The sequence below is a fragment of the Adelges cooleyi genome, unplaced genomic scaffold, assembly GCF_023614345.1.
Source record: "Adelges cooleyi isolate 19-005CV unplaced genomic scaffold, UGA_ACOO_1.1 ACOO_flye_CR_arks_rails_tigmint_CR_PRNA_30, whole genome shotgun sequence".
Lineage (NCBI taxonomy): Eukaryota > Metazoa > Arthropoda > Insecta > Hemiptera > Adelgidae > Adelges > Adelges cooleyi.
In genome coordinates, this window is record NW_026095971.1 from 9,764,864 (window position 1) to 9,778,401 (window position 13,538).

Below are 13,538 nucleotides of genomic sequence, written 5' to 3' on the forward strand. Positions count from 1 at the left end.
GCTCAACTGTTTTGTTCACTGAATTCGCTTGGTTATACAAAATAAGATTTACTAAGCGCACTTGCACGGATTTTAATATTAATTATATGAATTTATCTAAAAAAATCGGGAACCTTGTGAAAAATATTTATTCATTTTAAAGCCGTTCTTGCGCAGAGAACCAAGATAATTGTTGTTCTTTTTATAGTTAAAACAGTTCTCAATGTTAATCGTTAAATATAAATTTACACAAACTAACCTATACATAATATTTAATATTGTATAATATTAAATAAACGCGAAAACGAATTTCTATTGGTGAATTACATTATTTTGAACTTATTCAGAAAATGTATGTAAAAGTTTTTTCTGACCTTACGGACTCATTGCAGGATACAAAGTTCACGTTTACAGTTCACAGTCCGCAAATTAGTATGTCCCAGTATTTCTGTGGCCGCGATACCACTGAAGAATCTGCAATCAGAGTAACAAACAAATCTCAAAATAAAATATTATTCCACAAAAGCTTCAACCAATAAATTTATTTGACGACAATTGTCGAATACAAAAATTAAGTTTTTAATTCCAATTTTTCACCCGGCTGCGGAACAGCCAGGTTCCCATTTTTCGTTTAAACTACTAAACCGATTTCGATAAAATAAAAACTAAAATAATTTGTAAATTCTTAGGAATGTATTTCACTAAGTTTAACTAACGGGAGATTAAATATAGTTTCGTAAAATAAAAAACGGGGGAAAACAAGAACTGTTTTAATAAGAAAGAGTGATGTTAGGTTTATGCTATTTTAGTTTTAACGTGATGCTAAAAATATACCATCATGTGATTTTTGTTAATCACAATTATTCCATACAAATTAGTTTATAGACTTCTCAATCGCTTTGTATATAAATCTATAGCTTACGAAAAATGAAACACTTTTAACGAACTTTTATATTTGTTATCAATTAAATAAAAACGTATAGATACTGCGTCACATCTATATCGATTCAATACGATTTAAAAATGTGTAGATTTAAATTCTTTCATAAATAAATGGTTTGAAAAATTATGGAAAACGAGTTCTATGTTTACTGACAAATTTATATGATCGAATCGCAACCCTAGTCAAAATGACGTAATTCAATCATCCTGCCAGATCTAATCTTATATTCTTCAATATTTTACTTTGAATCGGCATTATCTTTAATGTTAGTGACGTCCATATACGCGCAAACACGTTTCTCTTGATAAGTTCAAAACTAACGCGAACAAAACATACATTACTTTTAGTCGACTGGCACGAATGCTGTGCACGTTGAGAATTTTTCGTTTGCGTGTGTTTGTGTGCGAAAATGCCAGCTTATAGTCTAAAGGGCATAACTTTGTGTCTGACCGGAATTGGGACTATTATTGTTGACCAGGTGATAGCCGTTATATCGATACTGTTCATCATAGTGTCCACGGTTGCGTTGACGCTCAACACTATGCCAGCACTGCAGGTGAAAAACAAAGACAATTTACCTCAGGACAACCCGGCGTTCGCTGATGTGGAGATGGTGTGCATCACGTGGTTCACGTTGGAATATCTTCTCCGGTTCAGTGCGTCACCCAACAAGTGGAAATTCTTCAAGGGTGGCCTGAACGTGATCGACCTGCTGGCTATATTGCCGTACTACGTATCACTTTTACTGTCACCTGAGACGAACAAGACGGACTCGCATCAGTTCGATGACGTGCGCCGCGTCATACAGATATTCAGAATAATGCGCATATTGCGTATACTTAAACTTGCTCGACATTCGACCGGCTTGCAGAGTCTCGGGTTCACTTTGCGCAACTCTTACAAGGAGCTCGGGCTGCTGATGCTGTTCCTGGCCATGGGTGTGCTGATATTCTCCAGCCTGGCTTATTTCGCCGAAAAAGAGGAGGTAGGCACCAAGTTCGTCTCCATACCCGACACGTTCTGGTGGGCCGGCATCACCATGACCACCGTCGGCTACGGCGACATTTACCCGACCACGGCCCTTGGTAAAGTGATCGGCGGCGTCTGTTGCATTTGTGGCGTATTAGTCATTGCGCTACCCATTCCGATTATCGTCAACAATTTTGCCGAGTTCTATAAAAACCAAATGCGACGCGAGAAAGCGCTCAAGCGACGGGAAGCGTTGGAACGGGCCAAACGCGAGGGAAGCATCGTGTCTTTCCATCACGTCAACTTGAGGGACGCGTTCGCCAAGAGCATGGACCTGATCGACGTAATCGTCGACACCGGTAAGTGTCCTGACTCCCGTGCTCTGCTCACGTTTCCTCGCCTGATTTTTATTTTATCCGGTCTTTCCAACTCATATTCCTCGTGTGTAAAACTATTCATACACTATGGGTTTGGTTCTCTAGCGTGGAACGCCTAACAAGCTTATTGCAATGTTACCGTTAATCAGAGACTGAAATCTGAACCTTGCTGAAATAATTTATAATGGAGTAAAATGATATATAGGGTGTTTTTATGAATATTTTAAAGAAAAGTATTTTTGGAATTGCGTTTCACTATTGGCCACATCCGAACTCCATATTTACTTAATAAATTAGTGATTAAAATCGGTAACAAAGGGTAATCAATTGTACGGTATTCCCACACGGTGAACGAGAATTTTTTTCCTCGCGTCGTCTGTCTCTATTATCCATGTTCACGATCCAAATCCTATCAGTTATTATTATTGATGTATACAACATTATAAGTTACCATCGCTAATCAGTAACATTATATTGTGGTATATAATATTTTGTCGGTGACAATAAACAATAACGTACTCGTATTATTTATAAAATATGTAAATAAATAAATAATTTGAATTATGATTTGTTGTTAAACTTAAATGCATTTTCAGAAAGCGACTTACCAAAGCTGTCTAAGCAAAATTCACTGCGATCTCACGGTAAGTCTAAGCTCATAGGTTTCTTACCATCTTAAATAAAACTAACAATAAGTATGACGAGGCGGCGGCCGGTAGGGGTTCCCGAAAAGAATCGTAAATTTAAATAAACCGTTTACTTAAATGTCAAAATATAATATTTTTAAAACGGATCGTTAAATTCATAGTACGTACCCGCTGCGTACCCAGAGGGAATACGAGCGAGACCCGTGGAAGTTTAAACGATTACGTGGTATTGTTTCGGTTCAAACGCAATGTATTATTGATAGCCTCAATGCAAGTATTTACATGTCAATTATCAATGCGGTTATACGGTTTACAAACTTTTAAGGATATTTTACGTTTAACTCACAACTTATTTACAAGGGAAACAAAAATATAACAAAAACTGAAAAATAAATTTACAGTAACATTCAGAGTTGGCCTAAATATAATACCGGGGTTAAATAAGAAGACAAGTGTTTTTTTATCGTTAGTTACGATTCAAAAATTGTATGTTTAATAAAGTTAAATTATCTTTGACTTTTAAAAAAAAATTAACACAAAAATTAAAATTTTTATTTAACGACATTATAACAATTGTATAGGTCTCTGATTAAGTCACTTGCAACTTGCTTATTTTTCTGTATACCTCGATAAAAACCAAAAAGGCAAATAAAACAGTTTTTCGCTCAGTTAATTTTACAATAGTCATTTTTGCCGAAATGATGATGTACGATTCTCACTAATTTTCAAATTATCCTTTCAAGAAGGCGATTATTACTACAAGATATTTTTTTTAATTATTCTTTCATATTTTTCTAAAAATATATTTACTGTACAGTTATTTTTAAATTTATACATAAACAAAAATAAACCTTTTTGTTTTTTTAGTGCTAAGTCCATTTTATAAGGAAATATTTTCAACTTTCTCATATAATGAATATTAAAAAAAAATACAGTTTAAAGGTAATACGTTCTAATGTATTAAATAGAAATAATACAAATTATAATGATAAACTAAAATATCCAGGGAAAATGATTAATTCCTACTTTTTTATTTATCATTAAGGTAAGTTAAGTAGCTGTTTGTATGTCTCTATTAACGATCGCTCATTATCTACATCACTATACACTGTTTAGCACATACGTTTTTCTTCATAAGTCTTTACTATTATATTTGGCCGTCTCGTGACTTTTGTGGATTCTATACAGTATGTTCCAAAATGATAGTTGCTGAGTTAACTTCGACCAAAATACTTGTAATAATTTACAATTGTATTGAAACAGCATATTTGTTTAATTTTTCAAGAACGGAATTTTCTTATTAATGACATTTATTATGTTATATTATTTTATTATATTGACGTGAAGTTTCACATGGATATTGGAAAGTTTGTAAAGTTATAAAAGGTCACTCTGGAACATACTAAAGAATATACTCTACAGATGATAATATGACTTATGTTATATTTTTTTTATACATAATTTTTATTTTGAATCGTTTTTATTATGTTCATTTTTGTGTTTGACCATATCTACGTATAGTGGGAAGCAATTATTCGCGTTATGAAGAAACGAGCAGTGGTAGTGAGACTGTGCCTTTAAATCCGGCGCCACCAGCCAAGGCAGGGGCTTCGACTAAGATGGAGGAAGAGAAGCAAACGTTGTTGGACATCGACAACCCGGAGCAGAACGCCAACTCTTTTGGGAAACCTTTTGAGAGCGCCGTGAGTACTCGGTGTGATTTTCTTTGCTTTTTGCTCGCTCCACTTGTCACCACACCCTGCCGCCAGCCAAGGCCGGAGTACGCGTCGCCAGAAGCCGTTGTATTAAGTGTCAACATCGAGGGAAAAAAACGATTATAATAATAATAAAACACATTTGTAAACTTTAGGGCTTTTAGAAAGTACACCGCCATGTTATATAATATACAGTGTCACTTGACTCTCAAATGCGCTTGAGTGTCATTAGTGCCGCGTTTCCAAAAGGTATCTCCATTAATCGTGTGAATTAATATTTTTCATATTAAAATTGCATTGGTACCGCACAAGTGCCTAGTCCATACTAATTCATCGCAATACATTTAATGCACATCAAACGGATAGTTAGGGGGACGTATTGCAAATTGCTGTGTTACAACTGATTTTTATTTTGATATGTACCAGGCTTTAAAGAGGTGCTAAAACATATTGTATCCGTTTATTTTATTCTGCAGTGTATTCTGTTTTCCACTTAAATGGTTGTTATGATAAGCAAGAACTACACTCATCAATACTCAGGAGGCTCTTGATAATAAAGTGACTATTACTAATTAACACTAAATTCATGACGAATCGATTTCAAAATGTGTTTATTAAAAAAAAATAGAATGATCGCACATTAACAAAATTAAAAAAATATATACTTTTTAAGATTACGGCTAACGGCAATTTAATTATTATTTTTTTTACGTTCACAAGACTTGATCATTTGTTTAATCCGCTTTGTTTAAATAATGCATGTAATCATCTAAATTCTATACCCATTAAACAAATATCTAAAATTCTAAATAAAATTCAACTAGTTAAAATGTTTGTATAAAAAGCGCGTACTCCAAACTGACTTTTGCACAGCTTATTTGGCTTAGTTTTGGCTTTTTTTTTATGAACATGTAAATGGTTGACCCTCAGATCGAATTTCAGTGTTAATAAAATAATTTTTTTACACCAAGAGGGTAGTCGCTAGCTCATCGCTAGTCATATGACACTTGAGACAAAAACGTTAATGTATAAATCGGGGATTAATATACAATTTAGTTAAACAAATTTTAAAAAAAGTCACCACCGGTTTTTAAAAATGGGTTACAAAACTTTACCTATTTTGTACCATTAGTACAAAGTTTAAAAAAAAAATTGTTTTGTTCTCCAAACGAAGTATAAATACAATCTTAATAATTTTCCATTGCGTCTGAAACATTTTAAGGGATTCAAATTTTAGAACTGAAGTAAGTTGTTATGATTTAGTAAAGCGAAATAATTTCGTCTCATAAACTTAATGTGTTAAATCGAAGTGTAACAACTTTCAACTTTAGACAACAATCAATATTTTAAAGCTGTGTGAATTAAGTCTTCTTTATCTTCGCATTACACTCCCAACTACATGGGATCGGCCACCCTAGTCCTACACCTTCATTCAACTCGATCTTCTACATCTCGTTCAATCACCCCAGCTATCTCATATTGCGTATATCCATCTTTTCTTCGGTCTTCCTCATCCTCTCTTTCCCTCTACATTCATCATTAAAACAACATTCACTCTCTTCATAGCCTTCTTAACCTATTATCTCTCATTTTGCCCACAATTGATGCATTTCTTAATCTATCCTCCCTTGTCACTCCACTCATCCATCTTAGCATTCTCATCTCTGCTACACTCATTCTCTGTTCAGTTTTTTTGTCTACTGCCCAACATCCCGACCCATATAACATTCCTGGCCTCATTACCGTCCTATAAAATTTACCTTTCAATTTTATAGGCATCCTCGTGTCACACAAAACACATTATGCTCCCCTCCACTTGATCCATTCACAATTTGTTTGTACTACCGATCCTAAGTACTTGAACTTAACAACCTCATACACTTCATCATCAAATTTCAAAAGACATTTCTTTAGTTCTATATAATAAGTGTTAAATATATATAAGTTATAACATAATTTTATTTTATTGAAACATATAATGACCAAATTGTATTATATTATATTAACTTTGAAATTTGTTTTATATTGTGTTTGATAATTTTTCATTTATGAATGCTAGTGTTATGTTTTTTCTTTTAGGCCAAAGTGGTCGTGAATTGTAAAAACGTCAAATTAGACGAAAATTTCAATGAGTTTGCATGTTGCTCTTGTAAACACAAGGTACAAAAATTCATAACGACAGTTATAATTGATAGAATATATCAAGGGCGGCTCCAGAGACTTGGTTGGGGGGGGGGCTAAGTCATAATTTCCAGAAAACTTTATAACAAAAAAAAACAACAATTTTTACAACACAAATTCAAGCCGTCTATTTTTAGTTTCACCAAAAATATCAATAATATGATCTATTTGATCTAAAACATCCACTGTATTATACGCATTAATAAGATATAATGCTGTTAGTCTATCTTCAGTTATCCTTGAACGAAGCCAGGTCTTAACACTCTTAAGTATAGAGAAACTCCTTTCAGCAGAGGCTACGCTTACCGGTAGAGTTGCTAATACTTGTATTAATGTTCTAATGGTTGAAAACATATCTTCATCACAGTGCATGTATAATAATATACACATTTTTGAAACACGGGCCTGGAGGGCCGCGGCTCCTAGCCCCCCTGGAGCTGCCCCTGGAATATATTGTCTAAGGTTTAGATAAGATTTATGAAGTTTATAATATTTGACATATAAAATAAAAATACAACAGCCTATATCAAGTACCTATACCTAATGTACAATAGACCCTTTATTATATATTATACCGTCGATAAATTATCATTGCACCGAGTAATTTCCAATTACTTAACATAACGTATTCATATGGGTATTATTATTTCCAAAGTACAATAGTAAACCTACCGCACAGGTGCCAGTTTAGAAGATAGAATATTAGTACTACAGTAAATTATAGTAACAACAAAATATACTCCTACTAGGTATACGTATACGTTTGCTTTGTTCCCCTTTTATTGATTTTTTTCTATTTCAAAAGGGTTGATGTATTTTTTTTATTGCATTTTAACTATACACACTCACGCTATAAAAACACAATGCTTTGAATGATTTTAACTACGTTTTATTACCATTTTAGTATTAGTTAATATACAAACATTTGAAAAAAATTAGTGCTTTTGTAAACGCGTTAATATAATGATTTTTTTTTTTAATCGTTGAAAATACTTTATAATGGACGTTGTCAATGTTCTGATGAACCGTTTGGTTGTAAAATTTCGGTTTACTAAATTTCCCAACAGCTAACGTCGGTGTAAACGATGAAACTTTTATATTTCACCGTCATGGTACCAATACTAATACTGAAGAATGAAACTTACATTAGACTTTATTTAATAAACCTGTCATTTGCGAATCGCAATAACCTTATCTTTTTAACCTAAACTGGAATTTCTATAACAACAACGGTAGTTGTTTTTTCAATAATAGCAATAGTAAAAAACACTATTTTTTACTTATAATATCTTGCTTTTAATGAACTGGAAAAAATAATTTTGATTTTAACGATACAGCTGAATTGATTGCAAACAGTATTACAACTTCAATATATTAAAATTAACCAGTATGCAATAGCTTAATTGGACCCATTATTATTTCCATGATATTCCATGATTTTACAAAAATTATCAATAGAAAATCTAGAAGAAATTTACTAATATCCATAATTCATATTAATAATTCTAATTAGAAAAAAATTGTAATGTGCTCTAAATTTATTACTGTCTAATACTTTTTGAATCTAACCTAACCATGGCTTCAGTATTATGTTGACGTTTCGGACTTATTGCAGAGTCTATCTTCGGAGCGATAGTTACTCTTCCGCTGTCCTGACTATACTGATATGTATACATGGAAAAAAATAATTTTAAAATTTAAATAGTATTCATAATAAAAATATTTAATTTACAATGGAGATCGAGCAATATGATCCACTTAAATGTACTAGCCTAAACAAATCTAGACGGAAAGTTCCCACACCGACAGGTAATAACGTATGCTCACACCATTGCCCTACACAAAAAATGGGTCTACTACACACAATGACCACGAGAGCTGTAAGAATAGCCGACAGCCAACACATAGGAAGAAAAAATATACTTACGGCATACACTAGCAAACATCAACAAAGCATTAAGGAAAGCGGAAAACCCCAATTTATCAGAAAATCAATGTAGAAAATGAAGATGGCAAGAAAGGAATAATATTATTGTCGTACATACAAGAGGTCACAGATCGAATCTTTAGAATAACAAACAAATTTAAAATAAAAATGGTATTTAAACCAATTATAATTATTGAATCATTATTCCAAATCTTGAAAGATAAAATACCAGAAAAGAAAACACCAGGTTTATATGAAATACCATGCCCATGTGGCTAGTCATACATTGAACAAACTGGAAGAGCGTTAGAGACCCGAATAAAAGAACACGAAAGGGATGTTGACTACAAAAAGAATAGACAAATCTGTAGTAGCCGAACATGCAAAAAACAGCGGACATAACATTCAGTTCGACAAAGTAAAAAAACTAAACAAAGAAGCTTAATTCCAAAATAGATTGTTTAAAGAAACAACAGAAATTTAAAAATGCCCACAAAATTACAATAGAAAAGATGGTTGGAAAAATATGAAGAAAGATATGTGTTTCGGTATTTGATAATAGAACGTACGAGTCACATAAAAAGTCCAACAGAAAATTACAAGGAGAAATGAGAGTAGCAGTCAATAATTTTGTAAACAAAAAACAGAGCATAATGACTGGGACATGAATACGGCAAAGCAAGGGTGTCGCAATAATAGTATTTATGATTATGACTGGAAATTGGAAAAGAAAATACCACGGGATTGCACTCAAAAGAAGCGGAGAGACGTCGTAGGAAAGGATCTGGGGATCTATGGGTACAGAATTAGAGGGATATAGTACAATATTGAGAGAAGTGAAAAGATTTACTGATATGCAGCGAAAACCTTTGAAAGTAGAAGAAGCCGGAAGAAGAATAAGAAGACCTACCTACCTTATAAAAACACACCTACCTAATATGAAGCTTTTATTTGATTTGATCATTATTAAGATTATTTTATTTCAATTTTAAATTAGCTAGTGAGTATTATGTTTTTTATAAATGGAAAGGACTAATCGATAAAATCTGTATTTAGTATTATTTAGCTCCGTTATTAATCACCGGATTGTGAAACTTTTAAGCGAATGTATTTATGTATGTAATTTTGGATATATAATGTTTTTCGGGCTTAGTGTTGGTTACGGCGTCATTCGGTAGAACTTTCAATTTTAAAAGTACAAAGGCGCCATGTTAACGACAATGGCTTAGAGTTACTAGATTACCCGAATAAATCAAACTGTGAGTTCATCTTTAACTCAATTAAGTTCGTCCAGTTATTTTTATATTATGTATCAGACACGTAAGGTTAGGAAAATGTATTTTTAAATTAGAAGCATGATTTACACGTTATATTTGAACGAATTTACATAACCTAATTTAATACATCCCACAAATTTTTAGTATTACTTACATAATTAGTTTTAACTAATCAGAATATGTTTTATTTTATTATTGGCATATTATGATTGATTTTATAAGCAAAATAGATACCTAACTACTCTAGTCTTATTCTCTGTCTTATATCCCGTATAAATTGTGTAGGCTACTAATCTTCATTTTTAAAATCTATTTATAATCTACTCCTTCTTCAGTGTAGTTTAATTATTAATCCATCGATACTTATTTAGTGGTACTTTTTATTTTCCCCCTACCTAATATTTCCAAACACCCACAATCTATTCTCCTCTCTCATTATTCCTGCTATTAGCGCAAATCATTGAACACATTATAATTTTAACTTCTTCAATTTTCTTTCAATCCATTTTTTTTAGTCATACAAGTATAGTCAAAATAGAAAACAAGAAATAAAAGTGTCATTTTTTCCCACGTAGTATTAGGTTTAGCTTGATGTAAAGCACTCAAAATGTATGTTATAGATTATTTTTTACGGTATTAATTTGCAAGGGTTTTACGCATTGTAATTAGTATGCCGAATTTTGTTGACAATTTATATTTATGCATAATGCATTTTTTAGAGTTAGAATATTAATACATGAAACAAACAGAGTTTTCCATTATTTTAACCGGAAATCAGAGCTTGTCCTGCAAAGAACGTTATTTTTTGTATCACAGACATTTGTCTTTGTTATAATATTATAAAAGCAATGGATTATAAGAGCGTTTAGAGCTAATGCTATTACTACTGTCAAAATCTTTCCATTACAGACTTTTGACAATGCCATTAATTTTATCACAATATACTGATAGTGCACTTATCGTGTTGAGTGACAACAGTTAACGTGCATTTATGATACGTCAATCGGTAAATGTAGGAACGACAGTGATATTCATTAAACTTTCATGCACCTATAAGTAGCCCTCTCAAATGTATTATTAGTCGCTACCACTTCAAACAATAGTACGGTTTATCTTTTAAAATTTGATCTAGTACAAGTAGTGTGTTTAAGAGAAAGAATGATGACAGATACGTAATACCTAAGCACCCATTTACACATTTCACTTAACTTTTACTTGTTTTTAGTTTTAAATTTTACAGCTTTAATAAAATCATAATAATTTAATATATATGTATTTTTTTGAAGACCACAAAGTGACTTTTTAAATAAAAATCAAGAAATTAAATATAGCTTTTGTGTAATTTTATAATTTTAGTTTATGAGTAGAGTTTGGTAAAAATTATATGTTTAGAGGCTGTGAGCATCTAGAGCATCAATCATCCACAAGATACAATAACAAATATGCTATGCTCCGTAGTGTGAAGTTTCCGATATTGCTTTATGTTCGTGTTAATTTTACTTGATCCTGTTATCAATTCATAAAGGTTGTACTGTTTAATGATAAATCATTATACATTTTCAATAGGACAATAACAAAGACAAGAAAACATCATCATTTGAAACGTAAACACACTAAAATAAACACTAACATGTATACATGAAGTAACGTTCTTTAAACAAGTGTACCTCGTTTTATCTATATGGCAAATCATTTATTTGTCATTAGCAACACATTATTATGTTAGAATTTACTTTACAATGAAACTGATAAATTGATGCCGTCTTGTGATACAGGAAGTCAAAGAGTACTTGGACGCGGAACACTCAACTCCGTATCCAACATCAGACGCTAAAACACCATTGAACGTGGAGATGCGAACACTTAAGCCGGATGGCGAGTCGCCAGTGTTGCGATTGCCCCGCAACGAGGTGGGCAGCGTGGACAGCTCGGACACATACATTAGTTGCAAATCACAACCATTTCATTCTCAAGGCGACTTGACTACTGACGACCTGCACGATACTGTATTCGAACACCAAATCGGATCGCAACAAACTCAACAACAGCAGCAGCAGCAACATCAACAGCAAAAGCAGCAGCATCCGCCACTTCAACATTGTCAGTCGGTCGGTAACCAGGGAGCAAATATCGACAATTCAAACCTGTACGTAAACCCTCTGGAAACAACCAGCGACAAAGGGAGTGGCACCCCACGGAGTTTGGGCACTTCACCGATGGAAGAATCCAAGGAGTTCAGTGGTGGCCGTGCGGCGTCTGGCAGCCGAGGCAGTCTCAATGAATCTGCCAAACAGAGGAAAACCAGATTCTCACAAGTAAGTGTCATTCAATTGAACTGCCATTTATGTTCCCCTCCCGAAAAGGAACCCAACAAAATATATTTGATTAAAGATTTCCTCGATAGAAGATTTAAGTTTAAGCCGAAGTTACCTTAACACTATTAAATAGTCTTGCGTCAATTTTATTTTTTTATACTGCTAAAAAACTAAACTCCTGTTCCTTTTAGGACTTTGGAAAATTATTTTTAATCGTTTATCAACAGAATAACAAAATTTTAAATACCTATGCTTTCATTATCCTGTTTGAACTTTGGACCAAACTTCATGCACATACATTTTTAATTAAAAACAAAGAACGTGTTTTAACGTTACATGTGAAGCATTTTATACGTGCGCATCATTAACAAGTTTTGTTCGAAATTGTATAGCACATTTTTTTGAAAACCCAAATAATATTATATCATTTAAAAAAAAATAACATTACAAAAATAGTATTTCAAAATATTATAGCCCAGTTATCTGTAGACTGTACAGATCGTGGAAGACTGGTTGACGAGAAATCTTATTTATTTTTAATTATTTTCAAGGAACCTGAACAGATTTTTAATTCTCCATGTATAGAGTTAAAGAGACTCCAGACTTGGCTGTAATCTTATCTGGATTACCGGTTTTTGTATTAAAACATTTTATTAATCCAGTTGAATAATACGATAATTGTTTTAAATATACGATATAAACCTAATTTCATAAAAGGTTTGGAACAGTTAATATTATAATTAACCTGGGTTGGAAGAAACATTGGAACTAACTAAATCCGATAGTTCGGATACTTCAGGAAACCGGTTTTTAGTTTATCTCTAATTATTGTATTATACTATAAAATAGTTAGAATATTCTGTTACGAAATTAAATAAATCGAGTTTAGATGCAGGTATAATTTCTTCGTTTTTTTAACAGCTTTTCTGTTTATTGTGTATTTTAAAATGTTTTATAAGAACATTATATGAGCCATCTAAGCTGACAGACTCAAGAACTTTTTATTGAATTCTAGGCAATTGACTTTTGATGCTTTGAGCTTTTTCGCAATGACGTTTTAGTGCTTTCACCGAGAATAAATTGATCTTTTCATCGAAATGAAGCCCGTCAAGTACCGAGAACTTTTAGAAATCAAACACTCATCCACGAGTGTTTATTTTTCCAGCCTGGCGGATATTTGCAGTATAAGAATTACTTTTGTCATGTGA

General features: G+C 32.7%; 1 protein-coding gene and 1 long non-coding RNA gene across 4 annotated transcripts in view; both read left to right on the forward strand.

Moving 5' to 3' along the window:
* Positions 1-13,538, forward strand: part of LOC126838961 (potassium voltage-gated channel protein Shab) — a 39,878-nt gene that overhangs the window by 21,060 nt on the left and 5,280 nt on the right. For 2 of the 3 annotated variants that reach the window (XM_050573784.1, XM_050573785.1), the window contains 5 exons: positions 1,401-2,250; positions 2,865-2,912; positions 4,437-4,618; positions 6,710-6,790; positions 11,791-12,330. In XM_050573784.1, the coding sequence (XP_050429741.1) occupies positions 1,401-2,250; positions 2,865-2,912; positions 4,437-4,618; positions 6,710-6,790; positions 11,791-12,330 (1,701 nt within the window). The remainder of the gene's footprint in view (positions 1-1,400; positions 2,251-2,864; positions 2,913-4,436; positions 4,619-6,709; positions 6,791-11,790; positions 12,331-13,538) is intronic. The other variant, XM_050573786.1, reaches the window with a different exon arrangement.
* Positions 1-13,538, forward strand: part of LOC126838964 (uncharacterized) — a 37,299-nt gene that overhangs the window by 7,511 nt on the left and 16,250 nt on the right. The gene's annotated exons all lie outside the window — the stretch shown is intronic.